General features: G+C 40.5%; 1 protein-coding gene across 8 annotated transcripts in view; it reads right to left on the bottom strand.

Moving 5' to 3' along the window:
* The window catches only part of Klhl32 (kelch like family member 32), a 215,215-nt gene that overhangs the window by 26,829 nt on the left and 165,480 nt on the right, over positions 1-22,906 (bottom strand). For 4 of the 8 annotated variants that reach the window (XM_040740693.1, XM_040740687.1, XM_040740682.1 and 1 more), the window contains one exon: positions 4,954-5,680. The exons of 2 other annotated variants lie outside the window; for them this stretch is intronic. In XM_040740693.1, coding sequence (XP_040596627.1) covers positions 4,954-5,680 — 727 coding nt within the window. Of the gene's footprint in view, positions 1-4,953; positions 5,681-22,906 lie in introns of those variants that run through there. 2 more of the 8 variants (XM_040740700.1, XM_040740706.1) reach the window with 2 other exon arrangements.

Here is a 22,906-nt window from a genome sequence, read left to right as displayed (position 1 = left end):
GACTCTGACTCAGAGGTGAAATTTCAATGATACAGCGTTTGTGGGAATCACAGTGAAGCAGCCAGTGTAGCTTGTACCTGTAGTTTCTTCCTCCTCACTATAGGACCCTGTCTGCTTCTTCCCTTCATCTGAAATATCTTCCACTGACATAGTTGCCATAGAAAAATGTAGGGCAAATACTTTGGACTGTGGTACTTCTGTAGTACTGGACAAGTCTCACTCATTGTGGGCTTCTGTTAGAGCTCTTGTTGCTTCAAGATCCTCTCCTTTGCTGACCCTGGGTACCTCATACCTTAGAGGGCCCACCCAGTATCCTCCTTACTAGTGTTTCCTAACATGATACTCTTGGGCCCTTCCTAGACCATGCCTTGCTGACTGCCCATTTGTCTCCTCACGGTATTCATCACACAGTCTGTGATCTTGCATTTGCTTTGAAAAACAGAAAAATGGGTACTCTATCTAAGTCAGAGGGTCTTAAGGAATGCAGGCAAGTTCAAGTCAGTGAAGGAGAGTAGGAAAGAGGGCTACCAGGGAACAAATAGCTGAGAAGTGTCATATGCCTGGAGAATGGAACTGTGCTTGTACCAGACATACACAGATTTTCATGTCATTGTTGTTTAAACAATACACTATACTAACTATTCGCTTATTGTCTATACTGTGGTATGTGGGATAATGTGCACAGGCTTTTTGAAAATATTATGCCATCTTAAATAAGGAACGTGAACATATGAGGGATCCCCATTTCCCATTTTTCTTTTATTTTTGAGATTATAACATAATTACATAATTTCCTCCTTCTATTTCTTCCCTGACCCTCCACCCCAATCTGAAAACTTTTCTGTTGGCAGTGTGTATAACTGTGTGCATGTGTGTATGTTCTTGAGCCAATCTCCTGTGGTTACCGAAGGACAATTACACAAGAAAAGCAGAAATCTAGGTGTGTCCAGTACTGTGTCCTCGTCCTAAAAGACAAGAGGATGGATTGCTGAAGAGATTATAGGATGATGTTCAAGTGGAAAGTCATGGAGGAGGAATGAATGACAGAAAGCAGCAGGAGCTGGGCCAGTTGGGTCCAAGATGCTACTTTGATGCCCCCTTGAAATTAGTTCCTGATGTTTATATTACTTTTTGATGGGGATGTCTTCTGTACATATGCTTCTCTTATTGGCTGAGAAATAAAGCACTGTGGCCAATGAGGCAGGATGATAGGCAGGGCTAGGAGACAAAGAGAATTCTTGGAGGTGTAGAAAGAGGGCAGTCACCATGTAGGATGCCAGAGGAGTAACAAGTCCCTGGACCTTTCCCTGGTAAGATAAGACCACGTGGAAATACTTAGATTAATAGAAATGGGTCAGTAATTAAGACAGAGATAGCCAATAAGAAGCCCTAGTCATTGGCCAACAGTATTATAATTAATATAGCATCTGAGTGTTTATTTGGGGGCTCCAGGGCAGCTGTGGAATTGGGCAGGAAATTCCATAATAACTTTTGTTCCCTGGAAAGACTCCCAGCACCACTTCACCACACACTGCAACTGCCTACTAGACCCAGCATGAGGCCAATATGGTACATAGAGAAGCCAGGAACCTTGCTTCACATCTCATGATTGATAAGTTACTTCACACCAGTGAATAACTCTACACCATTGTGTTAATGTTTCACACCCCAACCACAACCCTGTCTATTCTTCACAATATTTTAAATGCAAACAAAATGATATCTGTTGCAGGTAGAGAAACACCAACATTACTTAAAAATTACCTTGTTCTAATTTTAGCAGTTAATAGAAAACCCAAAGTTCTTTCAGTAGACTTGAATAAATTAAAATGGGACAACACAGGCTTCATATAAACCCAAAGAAGGTAAAAAAACAAGCACAGTTGTTAGGAAATTAAAGAAGTGTCAACAAAGCTTCTTTTGTTGATGATACATTTAAAAGCAAACAAACTAAAGACAAAGACAGAAATTGTCTGCTCCTAGAGGGCAGCAGGTACATTTACTGAAGTAATTATTTATCTATGGCATAGCCTCACAGTATTTAGAATACTGAGTAACTGCAGTACCATTTGTCTTGCTTTCTAGTTTTAAAGTACTCATTTCATGGCTAGCTAGCATCTCACTACCTTGGTGCCATTTGATAAAAATAAACAGTTAAGTTCTGCAAGATGGGCTCAGTTCCATTTTCCTTCACACACACACCCAAAAGAATCTGCTTAGTAGTTCACATGCTATCCTGTACAACAGAGGGGACGTGTTTTAACAGAGCCACAAGATATTTAATGCTTATTTTACTTCACAAATGTGGCTTTCCAATTGAAATGGGATAGAGCATTTGTGAACTGGGTCACAGGGGCAAATGCTACAGAAGCCTTTAAAATTTGACTGTCTCTAACATCTTAAATTAAATGCTAATGAGCATATCCATCCAATCTAGCTTTCTGAATTCTCTGGTTGTCATGTTGACAAGCCATGGCCAGTTTTCAAAATACCTTGACCCCCATATGGGCAGAACAGGAAGGGGATAGAGAGGGGGCAAGCATGCTACAAATAGCAAGTCTCTGAAAACACATTCATTCTGTGTTCTGTGGAATAGAACTAAGCCTTTAAGATCCACACTCTATAATCCACACCACCCCTACCTCAGATAAAACTTGCAAAGTACCAGGGTAATGCCAGACACTCAACCCTCTTATCATTTGAAAATACTTACTTATTTGGTCAACATTAAATAATAGCTTCACACATTTTCATCTGTTCCAAGAAACCAAGCTAACATTTCCAAATAAGAGTCAGGAAGATGAAATATTCCTGTCTTCTTTTAAAGGGGCCCATAAGCAAATCCAATCAGCCCTCCCCATTCATGGTTAAATTCACAATTGATTTATTATAATCTGGGCCTGAGGAGAGAGGCAGATGACTGGCGGTATTAGGGATATCGCCGATGATTTCCTGTTCTTCCTAATTAAAGGTACCATACTCCACACAGGAAAGTGAGCTTCTCATCTCAAGTGCACAGTAGGGAGAAACAGACCTGAGAAAATTCTGATTGTTTTCATTAAATACGGTTAACACAGGCAGCATTTGTCAGTACATGGAATAAAGAAAAGGTATTTCCTTCCACAGTAGGAGTTAAGCAAAGTGAGACGGTGATAAGATACACAGTAAAGTGATGGATTTTTTTAAAAAATGGGAAGGGGAAACACATACACTTTCGCTTGATCCCAGGATGCTACATCTGGCCAGGTGTTTGAGCTTCATGAAAGGGGCATAGAGCAGTCAAGGCTTTATGACTATGTGAGGGAAAGTCAAGGATATTTTAAAAGCTAGTTTTGCAGTGCCAAGTATGACATACTTATTAAAATATTTATGTGAAATTCATACAAAATTTAGAAAGTACATTGCAAAATTTAAGAATATACTGCATTAAAAACACGTGAAACCAATTTATCAATGGAAGAGATGTAAATTGGGAGAAAATACAAACTGCATTGATTTCATAAGCCCATCCTCACTCTGTGTCCAGGGAAGTCCACACCTATTCCTGTTATTAACAAAGACTCAGTGCAGTCATTTTGAAGTTTCTTCAGCAAAGCCAGCCATAGTCCCAGTGGCTCTTTTAGTAGTTGAAATACATATTTAATGCAAAGGAAAGTCACTAATAAGTAAGACTATAAATGCATCTACACATATGCTAATTTCTAATGTTTTTACTTTGTATATAGGATGTAGATACTGGTTCTCATATATTCTCTTTGTATATTCTCAGTCCATATTTCATGCATTAGTTCATCAATTACTTCAACTCCAATATAAGACAGGCTACATCAGTGAAAAAAACTGAAGCCTCAGTCAGAGAAGCTGAGACTGCCTGTTTCCTGGGTTATCGAAGACGGTAGAGGGAAAACTGAGCAGGGCCAAAACTGACTTAATCTATGGATAATTTTGTCAAAATTGATGTTTGAAAACTGGAAATGGCTACTGGGGAAATCCAAGAGCCTTCAATTCCTAATGCAGCTGTCTCTTCTAAGTCAGAATATCGGGATTGCCCTTCAATATTTCACCTAAGGATCTTTCTATCATTGTCACATGTCTGCTGTGACACAGAAATCCAACTTCTATTTGGGTTACAAAATGGTAGCCTCCAACTGAGAGACAAGGCAACTTCTCCCCCTGAGAACAGAAAACATAGGTTGACACTATGAGACTGACAACACAGGCCATAGAGACTTCTGGACAAACACCATGACTGCCAGGAGGGAACTGGAAAAAGTCAGGATAAAAAGACTATCCATGAGTGACTGGTGGCTGAAGCTTTGTTTTGGTATACCCCGTTCACTATAGTAGTTCCTCTACTTTTTCCTTAAGCATAAGTGAACAGAGTAAAGTTAAATAGACCTTAAACTTCCTTCACAAATGGTAGGTAAGAATGGGAGAGTAAGCGGGAATGGATGACACCACTAACACAGATAACATTAATTTAATTCCTTTCTCCAATACACAGCATAGCTTATCCCTGACTGAGAGTTTATTAGGATTTTATTTCTCCTGCTTCTAACAAAATGGCTCCCAGTTGGGCAGCCAAGAGTGTAAGGAAAAGTAAAAGTCTTGGGTAAAACACTAGATGTGCAATTCACCCCACAGGTAACCAAGAGCTGACAATGCAAACAATAGAAGACTTGGTAGAAAAACAGGTGTGACGATCTCGTTAACTTTCATCCTGAATTTTTATATAACTCGTCACTCAGAAAAATCACGAGAGGTCAATTAGTTCCAATTAGTTACATTGTTCTGTATCGAGTAGGTGCTCGATAAACGATGGCTAATTAGCTAAAATAGCATCCTGAGCTCAATCGTTTGATTACTTAGGGCTACTCTCAAGGAGAGGACTTTCAAATTTAAGTCACAGCGAAAGCGCTTTTCAATAAACGCAACACAGGAGGCACGCTCTACCTGATATCCAAAGAAGACCATCAGCCACATATCCAGCGTGACACGAAAGGGATCGGTCAAAGGACTGCACAAAAGTCCATTTGTTCTTCTTGGGGCAGTACCGTTCGACCGTGGGCAGAACCTGGCGCAGTTCATTTCTGCCCCCGACTGCATAGAGGTATTCATCTATGGCGCCCAGCACAAAATGCTCTCGGCAGTTTTTCATGGGTGCTATCTCTGCCCAGGAATTACTGCGAGGGTCATAGCGACAGGCAGTCCTCACTGCACACGTCCGGCCACTGGCATGCTCCACTTCCCCTCCTGCTACAAACAGGAAGTCCCCCATGACTGCCACGCAGTGGTGACTCCTTCCCACGGGCATGGGAGCCAGCTCACTCCAGTTGGCGATGGCAGCTATGAGGGCGTTCTCCTGGTCCACCGGGTTGAAGTACCGAAGTTCCTTGACTTTACAGACCTCACGCTTCTTCCCACCAATGATATAGAGTGTGTCTGACTGGAACCGCGGTTTGGTCCTGCGGGTCTGCCACACGGGCTGTGCATAGATGCTTTGGTGGTATTCCAGGGCCTCATTGACAAGGGCAGTTGCGGTCTCGCTGGCCTGGACCAGGGGGTGGGATAGGGCAACCGTGTGGAGAGTATCCACATCCATGAGGCCAAAGCGGATGTACTGCAGGAGCTCGTCCAAATGCTGGTAATGGCAGTTGTGCTCCAGCCACCTCACAGCTAGCTGAAACAGAAGGAAGTGGCGTAAGAGAAGGGGATACCAAGCGAGGAAGAGTGGACGACAGCAACCGCACATGGCAAGTCACTGCTGTTCTTTCGGACAGCAATCAAAGCGTCTCCCACACAGCATAACACTGGAATAGGTTGGTGCCTAGGTGAGGATTTTTTTTTTCTCTACCAGCAAAGACACGGAATTCAAGGCAGTGCTGGTGGAGTGAGAGAGAGTATGTGTGTTAAGCAGCACACTCAGGGCTTATGACATCTTTTAGGATGAACAATAATTACTTTTCAAAGAACAAAAATATTGTGAAACAGCATGTCCTCTTCATCTGCACTGAAGCCCCGTCACCCAACCACCAGGAAAAACACATGGTGGGAAGAGTGATTTAGGAAAAAAAAGGCCTCCCTCCACCACTTGGTAGGTATATCAATCAGGAGGAGGCAAGACCAGATAAAGCAGCAATGCAACTTACATCGTTTTTGCCCCTGACTCTTAAATTTCACCATGAAGACTGTTGTCATTTGCAATGTAAGATTCTGGTGGTTGGTTAAGAGCCATTTCCACAAAGAGGAGATAGAAGAATTAATCTTTGTATTATGGGGACAATAGCAGAAAGCATTGCTAACTTCCTAACTAATGTGACTTGATATTTGAGTGTGTTAAACCATCCCATACACTAACATTAAACAGTATACTTAGTATATCCAGTTGACATAAATGACATTAGTAAATCCTAGCAGTATCCATATGAAACCAAGTTTCCTAGATAGTACTAAAGTGGCAGGGGAAAGGTGTTATGGGATTTCCTGGCCAGTTCTGCAGCCTCTTTTCCCCAAATGAACACTCAGAGACTTATATTATGAAACTATTGGCTGGTGGCTTGGGTTTCTTATTGGCTAGCTCTGTATTAATTATTAACCCATATGTATATATACATACACAGTCTTATCTTATGGGAGGCCTGATTCGTGTCCTATCTTCCCAGGCTTACATGATGACTTCTCTCTGCCTATACCTCCCAGAATCCTCTTCATCTGGTAGCCCCACCTTCATGCCTGGCCACTAGCCACACAGTGTTTTATTCATCAACCAATAAGACAAACATATACAGAATAGCATCTCCCATCAGAAAGGAATGATTTTGAATACTTTATTCAACTGCTTATTTGCTTTCTGTCTCATGGAACTGCAGTTGGAGTCTTTCCTCTTAGATGATGCTCAATCTGTGGAAAGACAAAGGAGGAGGTGTGCCACCCTTAGACCATTACTCCCTGGTGACATGAGCTGGGTTGGGCCTGGTATAAAGAATCCTCACAAAGTTTCTAAGGCACTGAATGATTCCAGACTGCTAGGGTTTCTCCATTCATTTGACAAACGGTTCCAAAAGGCAAAGTGCATTGTCCTCTCACCTGGAAAAAGTAAGTAGAGGGGGTGAAGCTACTTCTGTTATGCAGTGAGTACCTCTCTTAATTAACTACTGTGTAGCTAATGAAACAAACAAGCAAAAAGAAGCATGGGGTACCAATGAGGCAGAGACCACCAAGGGAAGAGAAGTAACATTTTATAGACTTTGTTAAAAATAGAAGAGTGCATTTTTATTTAAATAAGACATTAACCTGATGAAGGAAAGGCATCTTTGTATGGTAACGTTGTCAGTAATGGAAGCTGCAAGAGAAACACATCCCCTGTCTTTCACCCAGTCTGTGCCAGTCTGAAGAGCATTCTCACATGTGGCATCCTATTTCCTCTCTGTCTCAATTTTAGAGGGTTTTGAGAGATGGGGCCTCCAATTATCCCCATATGGAGGTAACTGAGTAACTCAATAAATGGCTTTTCAAAGGCTTTCAAAAGTTCTCATTAATAAAGTTACCCTACTACAAGTTGTTTATCAGGCACCAATTCTGCTACTGCTCCTAATATTAGTAGCTGCAGTAGATAGGGTTTTGGGGTGCAACAGTTTCTCAGCATTCATGCAGCTCTGCATGCCCCATGTAGAAACTACAGGAGACAGCACTGAGTAAACACAAGATAAATGCTCATGTCTCCAAAAGCCTCATTTTTAGCATGGCATGGCCTACTTAATTAGTTCTTCCTCTCTCTCCATAAATCAGTTGTTCCTAAGCCACAACCAGTCTCCCCTATCACCTCCAAACACACATTGTCTTTCTCTTCCTAGGACATTATGTCACTGTTGGGGTGAGACCTACACAAGCCTCAGCTCTGTTTGGCTTCTAGGAACTCTCAATTCAAAATGGCAAAGAACCAGTAGTCACTGGCTTTCCCTTCTCCTGCCATGGTACATAACTTTTGAAGCTTTCAATTTATCTCCCCAACACTATAAATTAATACTATACACTAGTCTGTGTACCTGTGTTAGTTTGGTTTTGAGATGATTTTTATTTCTGGATATCATTTTTATACTTTTATGATTCATTGACATTTTCAGAACTTGCAAGCATGCTATACATGAGTTTATCTAGATCAACAGGAAATGCAATATACAATAACTGCACTGATGCCAACTTCAGACCTCACTTGCATATCAGTTACCCCGTGTTCTGGTTCAGATGTAGATTCTGTCTTACTAGAGTGGTGGAGTCAGGCATCTATCTTTCTAACAAACCCAAGATGCTACACAAGCCAACAAAGTGTTCAGATATATTGTTTTTGATTTGATAAAGCTTGCCTGGGGATCAGAATGAAAAGATAGCCACACTAGTTAGCCATAGACATCAGGCAGTGGTGGCACACACCTTTAATCCCAGAACTCAGGAGACAGATACAGATGGATCTCTGTGAGCCCAAAACCACCCTGGGCTACACTGAGAGTGAGTCAGTCTAAATGAGAAGCAGAGCTCACACCTTTAATACCAGCACTCGAGAAGTATATAAGGAAGAAGCAAAGGGTCTCATTGGAGGTTCAGTTTCCAGCCACAGGGAAGACAGGATCTCCATTTCAGCCTTGGTAGAGGTAAGAGCTATTGGCTGGTTGCTTTGCTTTTCAGATCTTCTGCTTGAACCCCAATATCTCTCTGGGTTTTTATTATTCATTCTTTCCTAGCTATGCTGCATATTTTACAGATTCTATGTAGAAAAGGTTATCCTGGAAACGGGCACTTTCAAGATGGCATGACATTAAGGAAGCATACCTCATGGTGGGCTAGAACCCTACTATTTCTTCTAGCCTGCCAACATCCTATAACTTCTAGTATTTAAGTGAGAAGAAAATATAGTGTATAACCATAATCGTATCTCTCATCTTTTTGTTGAGAAAAACAGCATATACAAAAGATTGCAATTTACTTTAGGAACTCACTATCAATAATGCTTAGGAAAAATGACCAATGGGCAAGATTTTGCCCAAACCTTATGACATCATACATCATCATATTCAGGAATAACAGGGGATTCTCCTGTATGCATTCTACCTACCTCAGTTCAAACAACTCCATTAGGAACTGTCCCTTCCTAAACCACGGGAGCTTAATTCAACCTCAGCCAATATGTCTCAGCCTTGGATCTTTGATAAGGACATTGCCTGGTCCACGGTGCTATGAATATTTGCTAGATGGACAGAATTTTATTTACAGATGTTCTTAGTCTGTTTCTTCTAGTTTTCTTAGTCATCATCAGTCCTTTATTCCTTTATATTTATCTATCTACCACAGGCTCCCATTGATATATTATTATTTCTTTGTTGTTTTTTGGTTTTTTTTTTTTTTGGTTTTTACGAGACAGGGTTTCTCTGTATTGTTTCGGAGGCTATCGGTACAGCCCGGCCTCGAACTCACAGAGATCCGCCTGCCTCTGCCTCCCGAATGCTGGGATTAAAGGCATGTGCCACCACCGCCCGGCGATATATTATTATTTCATGTTTATAGCTTTCCTATAGGTGTTTATACTCTCTCCAAATCCCACATTACAGCACATTTTGGATGTATATAGCCTTTGTCTAGCCCCTTCCATGCTTGATGCTGAACACTGATATTTAAGGTTCTTGACAGAGCAAAGAAAACTATAGTCTTTTAAACTTTCAAATTAATAATGAAACTTTCATACAAGAATAAACTTTTGGTTTAAACGTCTTAATTTTACAGGTATAAACTGAATCCAGACAGGTATAAGCTAAAGCCATCTAAATTCATAGCACAAACGTTGCAACTAGAAACCCACTGTTCAAATTATACAATGTGTCTCCCTATTATACCAACTTGCCATTACTTTCTCATCAATAACCTTAAAATAGAACCCAAACAAACATACATATGGTATGTAATTTGAATAACTGCAAATGCTCCAGACAAGAAAATAAAGTATGCTTGTAAAATAAGTAGACTTTGCTCCAGACTAAGCTAGCAATATTTTTTAGCAAATCTCATGAGTCCCTTTCAAAAATAAACAGCATAAACTTAAAGACAACAAATTAAGATTTTGTGGGCAAACACTCAGGGATAGGACATGCTTTGTGTCTTTACTGATCCATGTTCTAACAGATATACCAAGTTATTCCTTATAAACTCAACTGGGATCAAAGATATATGGAAATGGAATCCTTCCCTTTGTTTTCCTCAGCATCTCTGAGATGAGCGTGCTAGTTTAGGGAGGAGAATATAGGACATGTCCACACACAATGCTGAATTCAATAACATGTAATCCTAAATTCTACATATATTGTTTTAAATAAACACATATGGTTTGCTCACATACACTTCAGAAGTATATCACATGAACAAATGTTGCATTCCTAACATCAAGTCCTTGAGTTATGTCTTTATAGATCCTGTTGGACACACTCAGAAGCTGCTGTGTTGAAATCTAAAATTCTTGGTCCTTTTTATGAAAAAGCAGATGTTTTGAAGCCCAACTCTACTTGTATATGTAGAATGTGTATGCACTATACAATTTTATACCAAAGCAATAAAAAGGTACAAATTCTTAGCCTCAGAAGTCTAGAAAATGTATTAATTATAAAGTTATCCTTAGCTCCAAAAGATACATCAGTGTGTTCATGTACAGAGAGAAGTATCTTTGCACGAAACAGGTGTGTGGGACACATGCCCTTAAAATGAAGGTTCTTGGGAGGGTGTTCATGAGGTCCTCCCCTCCCTAAGTTGCTACTGGCAGTTAATGGCAGCTAGGGGAGGAGGAGGCATTTTTCCCAGTGGTGTAGCCACTAGTAAGTTGCCAATGTCCCTGTAGATAAGTCCTCATTCACGCTCGTGCAAGGAACCCTGATTAAATGAACTGGATCACACACAAGACAAGAAGAAATGAAACTAGAAGAAGAGCAAGAAGATTAATTGACTGGAAAAGTGATAAGATGGAATAACTGGGTGAATATAATCAGCAAATGTTATTTTTTATTTTTTATTTAGAAACAATCATTTTACATATCAATCCCCCTGTTCCTTCTCCCTCCCATGCTCCTATACTCCCTATGAATCCCCCCAACCCATCACCCACCTGATTGCCAAGGACAGTGAGGCCTTCCATGGGGGATCATCAAAATCTGTCACATTATTTGGGAGGGCCTAAGCCCTCCTCATGTGTCTGGGCTGAAATAGTATCCCTCCATAGGTAATGGGCTCCTGAAGTCCATTTATGTACTAGGTATAAATACTGTTTCCACTGTTAGAGGTCCCATAGACTGCCCAGGCCTCCTAACTGGCACCTTTATCCAGAGGGTTTGATTCATTCCAATGCTGGTTCCCCAGTTTTATGACTGGAGTCTGTGTGCTCTCACTAGGTCAGGTCAGCTGGTTCTGTAGGTTTCTGCAGCATAGTCTTGACTCCTTTGCTTATCCCTCCTCCCTCTCTACAACTGGATTCCAGGAGTATGGTTCAGTGCTTAGCTGTGGGTGCCTGCTTCTCTTTCCACCAGCTACTGGATAAAGGTTCTAGGATGGCAATTAAGGTAGTCATCAATTGCATTATAGGGGAAGGGCATCAAAGGCGGCCTCTCCACTGTTGCCTAGATTCTTAGCTGGAGTCATCTTTGTGGATCTCTGGACATTTCCCTAGTGCCAGATTTCCCTTTAAACCTATACAGGCTCCTTCTATTAAGGTATCTCCTTCTTGTCCTCTTCTGTTCCTCCCCTGTCTCAGTCTTCCTGATCCCTCTTGTTCTCCTCCCCCCATCTCTTCTCTCTCTGTTTTTTTTTCCTCTTTCCCTTCCCTTTCCCCCTGTGCTCCCAATTTGCTCAGGAGTTCTTATCCCTTTCCCCTTCTTCGGATGAACATGTATTTTTCTCTTAGGGTCCTCCCTGTTTCCTGGTTTTCTATTTATGGATGAAAATATAATGAAACTTTTGGTATGTAAATAATACATGATGAAAACTTTTTTAAGATGTGAAAAAGCAGGTTGTCATGAGACGAGTGATCAAATCTTTAACAGTAAAGAGAGATAAGATCATGTCACAACATCTGAAATGATAGCCATTTGGTCTTGATCCACACATACTCTTCTCACTGAGAAAGGTATTCTTATCAGAGGAGTCAGCCATCCTCCAGCACCTACTTTGTTTTCAGCATTTGTCCTGCCCTGGCCTAAACTTGGCTGTAGATAGCCTCCTTTTTCACTGTCCATGCTGTCAGGGCACGTGACTGTGTCCTTTCCATTCAGACAGATCAGAGCACCTGGCTCTCCTTGGAGCCCAAGAGTTATCATAAAGCACACTGTGCTACCTCAGAAAGAAGTATGGAAGAACACAAGAGCCAACCCAGATGCTGACATTCACGAACCTCCCATGTTCATGGGTACATTAAAGGGCAGACCTGGCTAGTGAGTGAGAAGAGAGAACAGCTCATGCTGAACGAACAGCAATGCACTCTTTAATCATGACCACAGGAGAGAGCTCAGTGATTGTGACTGCATTAAAGCACGTTACTTTAGACACCATTTTAATGGGACTTTATTTCTGGAAAACACAGATCCTTAGTGTAACCAAATTTTAATATCGGTATAGTTTATACAGGTTAAAAATGTGGAAAGTTTCTGCAATGAAAGTAAGCCTGCATCTAGATTTTCCATACTGTATTACACAGAAGCCACCTCCTTCACATGAGTCACGTAAGGTCCACAGAGTGGCATATTAAATCACAGTAGTGACTGTCACAGAGAATGCTTATATTAATAAATAAACACAACAAACCCCGAGTTACATCTTTTTCTTTAAGACCAAATGAAAAATTGCAACTAAGAAAAAGACAGCATTCCCGTAAAACCCCAAAGCACTGGAAACTAGGGATGCCAGATCAGTGTGTTTCCTCTATTAGAACAGTGACAATGTTACCATGGAGGAGTATTAAAAATTACAACACTGCTCACTCGAGTGCTATAATTAAAACTGTGTCAACATTTTGCTTGTAAACCAGATTTTTCAAGGAAGGTTGCACATTAACCATTATAGCTGACTGCAGACACATGATGCATAGGCGATTTTTCCATCTAAGAAACATATTTCAATGGAATCAAATCTTATGAGGCCCCAGGATCATGTGCTGAAGGAAGGAGAACTCCAGCAAGTTTAAAACAAAGACTCGGCTTAGCAGATGTGATGATAATACATTCCTTCATTGTTCACTTAAAATTTTATGAAGTTGGGACATTGATAAATGCTATTATTTTCACCTTTCGCATAAAATATGTGTTCTACTAAGCATCTTTATACATACACTAGGGCTCCAAAAGCAACACCCCCTGACACAAAACATGAAACTTACCTATAGAGGAAGAAGGTACAGATCCATGCTACAGAGGCTGCAAGGGAAACCACCTCAGGCTTTCCCCAAGGCCCACACACCCACAGTTCACACAGTCAGGAGTACAAACCCCAAGTATACAAGTTGCTCTTTGGTTTAGACCCATAATACAGTAGGATATTTTAAAAAGTACTTTGTATACAGAGACAAAGAGAAAATTCAAATGAGAAAATCAACATTTAGTATTTATTGATACAGAACTGGCTACCATTTTGAGTTGATTTTTTTGAAAAGCCAATTGTAAAGAGCATCATAAATGCTGTGCCTGGCTGTAATTGTGTGACTTAAATCCAGCTCCTTTATTACATTCCTCTGATATCCGAGTCTGTTTTTTGGGGGTGGTATCATGCTGTTTTTATTAGTGTGGTTCTGTAGTACAACTAGAGATTGAGTATGTTGATGCTTCTGGCATTGCTCCTCTTGCTCAGGATTGCCTATCAATGATATTTTTGTAATTCTGTAAAGCCCAGATTAGCAATTTGAGTTAGGAGTGCAATGAATCTGTAAGTTGCTTTTGGTAGGATAGGCATGGAGGTAAGACTCCATCTTCAACCACTCATGCTGGAAAGCTGGTAACCAGATAGATAGATAGATAGATAGATAGATAGATAGATAGATAGATAGATAGAACTTTATCTATCAGCCAACACAAACATCAGTTCCAAATAGATAAAAGACCTCAGCATAAAACCTGAAATTGCTACAAGAGAAGGTAGAGAGTATACTACAACATTTACACATAAGTAAGTACTTTCTAAATTGGGACTCTGGTTGCCAGGGAAATGAGGCCAACAACTGGCAAACTGGGCGCCGTGAAACTAAAAAGTTTCTGTACAGCCATGGGAACAAGACTGCCTACCGAATGGAAGATGTCTTTGCTACCTATCTATCTGACAGAATATTATTCCCTAGAATGCACAAAAATTTCAGAAAACAAAATAAGAAAGCAAAAAAACTCTTTCAAAAGTAGACTATGGATCTTAATTTACAAAAGAAGAAACATGAATGGCTTTTAAAAGGGTTCAATATCATTAGCCATCGGAGAAAACTATAAAACATGAGATTCCACCTCACCACTGCCAGAATGTCTACTATTGGGAAATTAAATGACAACAAAGGCTGCACAGGATGTGGGGAAAGAGTAACCACTGTTGGCGAGAGTACAAAATAGTGTAGTCACTATGGAAATCAGGGTGGAGATTCAACAAAAAGTGAGAAATAAATCTAGCATACAATCCAACTATATTCCAATTCCTGGGCATACTTCCAAAGGACTCTACATCCTACTTGCTCACCTGTGTTCGTTGCTGTGACAATCATTATAGCCAGGAAATGGAATCAGATTAGATGTCCATCAACTAATAATGGATAATGAATATGTAGTACATATACACAGTGCAAATTTATTCAGCCATAAATAAAACTGAAGTTTTTAAATAGGAAAATACAGGAAACTAGGGGAAAGATATATCCAGTGAGACAAAGGATGGGAGAGAGCTAACTAAAATGAAGTGGGTATGAAAAAGTCATATTGAATCTGGTATCCTGTAATCAAGTTAAAAATATAATGTATGAAAGAAAAGAGCTGCAGCTGACACTGGGTCAGCCATTTCTCCTCATTTAGAAATGAATAAGTTGGTAATAGTATTTTATTCTTATGGGTAACTATCTCCTATGTATCAAAAATATTTTACAACAGAACTCCCCATATGTGGGATAGGCAACTAAACTTAACTGCTATACATGGTATTCACGCCATGGGTTTCCAAAGCATGAATAGTTTTCATTGATTTGTTTTCATAAAAAAAAAACTTGAGACTCTTAATTACATAATCCTGTACTCAGCAAGACATCTGAATGTGTCCCAGTATATTTCTGTTACTGTGATAAGACACTGTCCAAACTTGGGAGAAGAAAGGGTTTGCTTGGTGTATAGGTTACATCCCATCATCACAGGAAGCCAAGGCAGGAGCTAAGCAGAGACCATGGAGGAAATCTGCTTAAAGGGTTACTTCCCCTGGCTTATTTACTATCTATTTTTAATTAATTTTTATTTAAATTAAAAACAGTTGTATTTTACATACCAATGCCAGTTCCCTCTCCCTCCTGTCCTTCCATTCCACCCACCATCCCCCTACCCTACTCCCCCATTCCACTCCTCAGAGAGGGTGAGGCTTCCCATGGGAGATCATCAGAGTCTGTCATATCATTTGGGGCAAGACCTAGGGCCTCCCCTGTGTAGCTAGGCTGAGAGAGAATCCCTCCATAGAAAATGGAATTCGAAAGCACACATGCACTAGGGATAAATACTGGTTCTACTGCCAGAGGTCCCATAGACTTCCCAAGGCCCACAACTGACACCCACATTCAGGGGGTCTAGTTCAGTTTTATGCAGGTTCCCCAGCTGCCAGTCTGGAGTCCATGAGTTCCCCCTTGTTCAGGTCAGCTGTTTCTGTGGGTTTCTTCAACATTGTCTTGACCCCTTTATTCATCCCTTCTCCCTCTCTACAACTGGAATCTAGGAGTTCAGCTCAGTGCTTAGCTATGAATCTGCTTCTGCTTCCATCAGCTACAGGGTGAACGCTCTAGGATGGCATTTAAGGTAGTCATCAATCTCATTATAGGGGAAGGACATTAAAGGTAGCCTCTGCACTATAGCTTAGATTCTTAGTTGAGGTCATCTTTGTGGAATCCTGGAGATTTCCCTAATGCTAGGTTCTTGTTAAGCCCATAAGAGCTCCCTCTATTAAGGTATCTCTTTCCTTGGTCTTCTCTGTTCTTCTGTCAACTTCCTGACCCCTCATATGCCCATCAATGAGACCACCCACAATCAAGAAAATGCCTCATAGGCATGCCTGCAGGCCAATCTGATGGAGACAATTCTCCAACTTGTCCCCCCCCCAGGTAACCCGAGTTTGTGTCAGGTCAACAAAAACTAACCCGTCTAGCATATATACGTGTGAAGGCATAGGTATATAGGAGCCCACATGTAGAAACTGGTTTATAACATGGTTTTGTGAGGATTTTCAATCCCTTCCAAGAGCTTGGATCCAAATATATTAATGTATTAATAGTTACATCTCTTATATAAATTAAATTATCTTTGACTGAAGAACCAAAGACATTTTAAAATTTCAAGGTGATTACTTCAAAATGATACTTAAATAGAATTCAAGAATCAGATATTATATTTAAGGAAAATATTTAGTATGCTTTGCACATAAACTTTGCCTCCAGACTGACAAACTTCTTTGATAGTAAGACAATAAAATACAGCCAACATCACTCATGCCAGCATCACCAATATAATACTCAAAAATAAAACTTGTTCTTGCTCATCTCACATTTGACCAAAACAAATGCATAATTATTGAAGTAACATCTATAATTGACCTTCAGTATTTTTATGACAGCAAGCAGAAAGACAATAGGCATCCATCAGTCAATGAGACTGGGGAGGGCATTCTATGATACCAACTGATGACATAGTTATGTCTAAATAAGATGCTACTGTATGTCAGTATAGCATATCCCATTGGATTTAAAGGAACTTTGTGTATGGTCAATCACTAATAAGCTGTTGGAATAACCTTGAAAAATGACAGAAACCCTACTATGTCCCACAGGAAAACAATGAATGGAGAATCCTGTGTGGTCCGTCATTTACATTCTCTCCCAAGCATGCAGTGAGGACATTATCAGGGTAACATCACAGGGAATCATGGTTTTTCCCCCTTTATCACTATTTGGCACATACCCTGTGAGGTAAATGTGGCAAGATATAAAGGAATAAGGACATACAGAACAAAAACCCATTTCCAGGATGAGACTGTAGTACTTCAGGCAGATTGGAGCTTATTTTGTATATGTGAGGATTAGAGCCCCACTCCCCCTTGGGAAAAAAAACCCGACAACACAGTTTCAGCATCTGCACACTAGGATGATACCTCACATGTCACCAGGTTCTCAAGATTACAAGTGAGATAACATGTGAAAACGCTTGGTAAATTGTAACCTTTACACAATATATATATAATGCGTGCCATGGCAACCAAGGGATAGAGATATTAATGTAAATATTATTTTAAGTTCAAGACAAAGATCATCACATTCCTACTATCTTTTACATGACATAATATTGTATGATGTTGACATAAACTTTTAGGATAATTGTAGATTATAAGTGTTTCCCACGTTGTAAAGCAATATTAAATGCATGACAGTGCAACAGATGAGATACCCCTTTTGATGGTCCTATGTCACAAATGACCCAGAAATTCCATTGCAGTATTTTAAGTCACGTGGCTTTGTTGAATTATGGCCATAAAAGCATGAGTAAACAGATAACTAAAAAGCAGGAGAGAGAAAAATACTTGATTCTAGTGGTTTCTAAATAATATTTTCCCCTTTGGTTTGGGAAATATTTGAACTCTTATCCATGAGTTCTCAATCTCCTTCAATCTCATCTCATTTAACCTAGGGATAAACAAAAAACACATACAGGCCAGCTCAAGAGTTGCTGAAAACTAAAACAATAACAGCAGCAACAACAACAACAAAACAAAAACAAAAACAAAAAAAAGTTGATTGTCTGAGCTGACTACAGATTTTTGTTGTTCTGTGGATAAATGACATAATGATATAACCATGAATCTTTCCTTCAGTTTTTTTTAACTCATCGATTCCTCAGTTTCTTGAGAGGAGAAACTATGTAAGGAGAATGGACTCAATGAGAAAGATTCTGACCAGTATACATACACGAATTCTTACTTACCAATCAATTCCATGTCTACTAGTACCACACCAAGCCAAGTACCCCAAGTCTCTGCATGATATACTCATGCAACTGGAATAAAAGTGGAAAACCTTAAAGATGTGGAAGTTAGACTGTTTGGAGACAGAGATCCAGCTGCATGTATGGACCATCTTTCTATGCTGCCATTTCATTGATGTTTTAATGTTGCTGGAAAACATATATGTTATGGCTAACAAAACTGTTTAATTTGTGAACATGCCTGAGAGTGTCAAGCCTTTGAATCCCTCTTTGTGAACTGGTTCATGAACAATGATCCAACAGAAGATTCACTGGATACTTATACTCCCCAATTAAAATCAAAGTCAAATGACTCGGGGTCCATGGTCAAATGTGTGGGAACTCACAAGTGACTCAGTTTCCACCTGGAGTCTATTCTGACTTATAAGACATTAGAGTTTAACCTTGTTTGTTTTAGTCTCCTTGAAAACTGTGAGAAAGTTTTAAGCCCATGGAAAGGAACATATTATCTAACTAACAAGCTTCTGATGCCAGCCAACAGGCACATAAAGATAGGGAATGAGGCTGCTTGCTGCTAGTAGGACTCACCCAATAGACAGTGAACCTGGCTGCTCCTCGATTCAGTGCAGGGAGCTGGTTAACTGTGTTGCTCTTTGTTCTGCTTTGCCTCTGGTCTGTATGAAAGCAGGGTCTAAATTAAACTTGGAGCTGTCCAGTGTTCTGAAAGGCATGGACCAGGCAATCCTCCCGAATCTATCCTGTGTTTCGTCTGTGTTTCCTTTATCTGCCTTTTCTCAATCCTCATGCCCCTGCTCAGGTAGCCCAGCTGACTCATTGGACCAGGCACAAACACAAATGAACCTCACAGGCTCTAGCATCCAACCAAAGTCATGAGCAAAGAGATAGTCAACTCCCTCAAGTAGTGATGCTATGATGAAATGGTGCACAGAGGGTGACCAAGTTGCATGGGACTATGCACTGTGAGGAGCCAGCAAATACTCTAAAGGGGTTGGGTCAGGGAACAGGCTCCATAACATCAGATGGGAAGGGGAGACAAGACCTAAGCTGCCAATGTGTTACAAAGGCCACCCAGTGACTGCCTTCACATCTTGAATTTCAGATTCAGTATTAATGTTTAAACAGCATTATTTCACATTATTCTCTAATTTATCATTGTAGGGGAAGATAAATCCCTGTTTCAAACCTTATAACACTTGTATTATATAAAGTGATATGGTTTCATCACTATAATTATCATTGTTTTTTAAAAATACAATTTCAGAGAAGATTTGATTCAACAAATAGTTGCTCAAATAAAGGGGCTTAAGGGTGCTGAATGGAAGCTTAAAACAAGTGAATGCCAAACAAGTCTCAAATTAGGATTCAAGTGTGCAAGAATCATAATGGTTATATATATATTTTTTTTTTTGGTTTTTCGAGACAGGGTTTCTCTGTATTGTTTTGGAGCCTGTCCTGGAACTCACTCTGTAGACCAGGCTGGCCTCGAACTCACAGAGATCCGCCTGCCTCTGCTTCCTGAGTGCTGGGATTAAAGGCGTGCACCACCAACACCCAGCTATAATTTTACTTCAGAGAAAATGGCTAAGTTTAGGTGGAGATGGCCCTGAGGTGGTCCATCTGCAGTGCTCATGTGAGGAAGATGGGATATGAAAAGATGAGAGCCACTAGCTCGATGCTTTCTGAAGATCTGTGATGGAAAGGGGACTGAAGTGACTGAGTGAGTGAATATATGACAGTGACTATTCCAAGTGCTCATCTATAGGATTTGTGAGATAGGGCTATACTTAATTCCAGGGGAAACCCATGGGTGTTTGTCAAACGAGAGAACAAGGAGTCACTCTGGACATCACAGATCTATGCCTTCTCCATAAAGTCAAAATGAAGAGTACTAAATGAGGGGTATGAGTGGAAGGACACAGTCTGAGCGGGCTAAGTCAGCTTGTGGGCACAGTGGTAGGCATTTGTGGAGGGCTTCTGAGAATGTAAGTAATAATGCGTCCTAAAATCGAGACAAGTTTTCCACATTTCAATATAAAGAGGACAAAGTTTTGGGGATGTTCAGAACCCAGGAGGTCTTGGGCTAATACCAATATGAAATCATGATTTCCATTTCTTGTCAAAATAAATGGTTATGGAGCTGGACGGCAGTGGCCCACACCTTTTATCCCAGCACTTTGGAGACAGAGCCAGGCAGATTTCTGTGAGTTTGAGGCCAGCCTGGTCTATAGAGTGAGTTCTAGGACAGCCAAGGTTACACAGAAACAACTCCATCTTTAAAAAAATGGTTATGACTTGAGTCTTATTAACTTGCAGACACAGAGACTATATGTGGAGCTTTGAATGATAAATGTTCCTCATAGTCTTTGGCATTTGAATGCCTGATCCCCAGTTAGTGGCTGTTCAGGGAGGCTTAGAAAGTTGGCCTTGCTGGAGGAATCGTGTCCCTGGAGGCATGCTTTGATGTTTCAAAGGCCAAATGCCATTTCCATTGCACTCACTCTGCTGACGCTTGTAGTTGAAGATAGTGAACGTTCACTCACTCCCACTGCCATGCCCAATGTGTGACACAAAGCTTCCTCACAGTGACTGTGATAGATTCTTATTCTTTTGCAACCAGAAGCCCCAAATAAATTTGTCACAGCCACAGAAAAGTAACTAAGGCAGTCTACAAAATAAAAAGTCTCCTTTTCACAGACACCACAAAGTAACACTACAATTAAACCTCATCCCACTTTTCATAATACAAAAAAAAGCAAAAAAGTATTGATGTACTTCTGGTTGATGTACTTCTCTCCTAATTATCTTTTGTTTTCTATTGCTTAAAAGTAAGACATAACTAATCAATAATTTTGTGACACATCCCTGAGGGCTATTCTATCCATGTATTTCACTGAATGAAAGAAAAGTAATCCTTTGTTTGAATGTGATGAAGAATTTGGTAAGACCACATATATGCACGATCCTTTTCTCGTCTCCTTAAACACATGTTCTGAGCAACACTGATGCTTAAGTAAGGGCCACATTCAAATCAGAAGAGGGTTCAAAGTCTGTCTTCACTTTAGAACCTCAGATGAGACTGAATTAGTATCTAAGGATCTTCTTTACCTTTCGAACTCAGGCCCACAATATCTAACACAATCAAAATATATTTTACAAAATTCTGAGATAACTTAATGTATGACATATGTCATAGAGCTCATTAATGGAAAAATAAATTTGATTTCTGTAATAGTTATTTGCTTAAAGGAAATAAATACATAAAATCCAGAAGTAAATATTGTGAAAAGAGAATGTCTGAACTGAAGTTATAACCACTATGGTGCAGATATCTTAACATATATGTAATTGCTTTATCATCATCACCTTAGGAAATAATGTTCGGGGCTAAGTATAAATATGGCTGAGCTTGGGTACTCGGGAGATGTGCCCACACAAGATCCAGACCATAAGATTATCTGAGAGACCTGCTATGTCAGGAACCCAAGGGCAGCCTAGAAATAGAAGTAGAGGGCTTTCTCCCCCCTTTTTTGTTTGCCTCCTCTATTTTTCTTTGTAAAGGGTCTGCATAAAGCTCATTATGATATGAGCTGCCATCATATCATAATGCCTATATTTATGTACTGGACATCAACCAGGCACAAGAGCTATACAAATGAAAAAGTGAGATAGCTCAGCTGGTCAACAGCTTGCCTGGCACACAAACCTGAGGACCCCGAGGTCAATTCCTAGAACCTCTGTAAAGTAACTCAACATGGTGGCACATACTTGCTGTATCCGTGCTGGGGAGGTGCAGACAGTGGATCTCTGGACACTGGTCAGCCTGACCCAGTCAGTGAGAAGCTCTCTTGAAAATGGAGGATAGTACCTGAGGAAGAGCACTCAAGGTTGTTCTCCGGTCTCCCTCCTCTCTCTTTCTCTCTCTCTTTCCCCTTGCTCTCTCTCTCTCTCTCTCTCTCTCTCTCTCTCTCTCTCTCTCTCTCTCTCTCTCTCTCTCTCTGTCTCTGTCTCTGTCTCTGTCTCTCTCCATATACACACACATATACACACAGCTTTCTGCCCCCCCTCTCTACACATACACAGAGGTTTCTGACCTCTCTACACACACACACACACACACACACACACACACACTCACAGAGAGAGAGAGAACATTTTCTGGCCCCCCCTCTCTCTCTACACACACACACACACACACACACACACACACACACACAGAGAGAGAGAGAGAGAGAGAGAGAGAAAGAGAGAGAGAGAACATTTTCTGGCCTCTCTCTACACACACACACACACACACACACACACACACACACACAGAGAGAGAGAGAGTAAATCAGCTTTTTAATAACCTTAGCGATTCTATCTTCCTGTGTTAAACCCTCCCCATGCTTCCCAGGAAGGAGAAAGAGTAAGACGCAGGCTTCGGAGCAGGGATCTGACAAACCAGTGTGAGACAGGCCGTTGAGGGAACTGTGAAGAAAATGGAGACTTCAGCTCCAGTTCTGCTACCATTTTGACTTCATGGCATTCACTACTTCTTGTACAGGATGTGGAACTGCACAGACCACTGAGAACCAGTCCGAGCATACCCACCGCTCTGAGTTCCCCTCTGCACAATCAGAACGGAAACATTTGCTCTATTGGAAGGGAGTGATAAGGATGGATTTTAAAGTTTC

This window comes from Mesocricetus auratus, unplaced genomic scaffold, assembly GCF_017639785.1.
Source record: "Mesocricetus auratus isolate SY011 unplaced genomic scaffold, BCM_Maur_2.0 Super-Scaffold_6730, whole genome shotgun sequence".
NCBI classification, from domain to species: Eukaryota; Metazoa; Chordata; class Mammalia; order Rodentia; family Cricetidae; genus Mesocricetus; species Mesocricetus auratus.
This window is presented reverse-complemented; position numbering and strand designations above follow the sequence as displayed.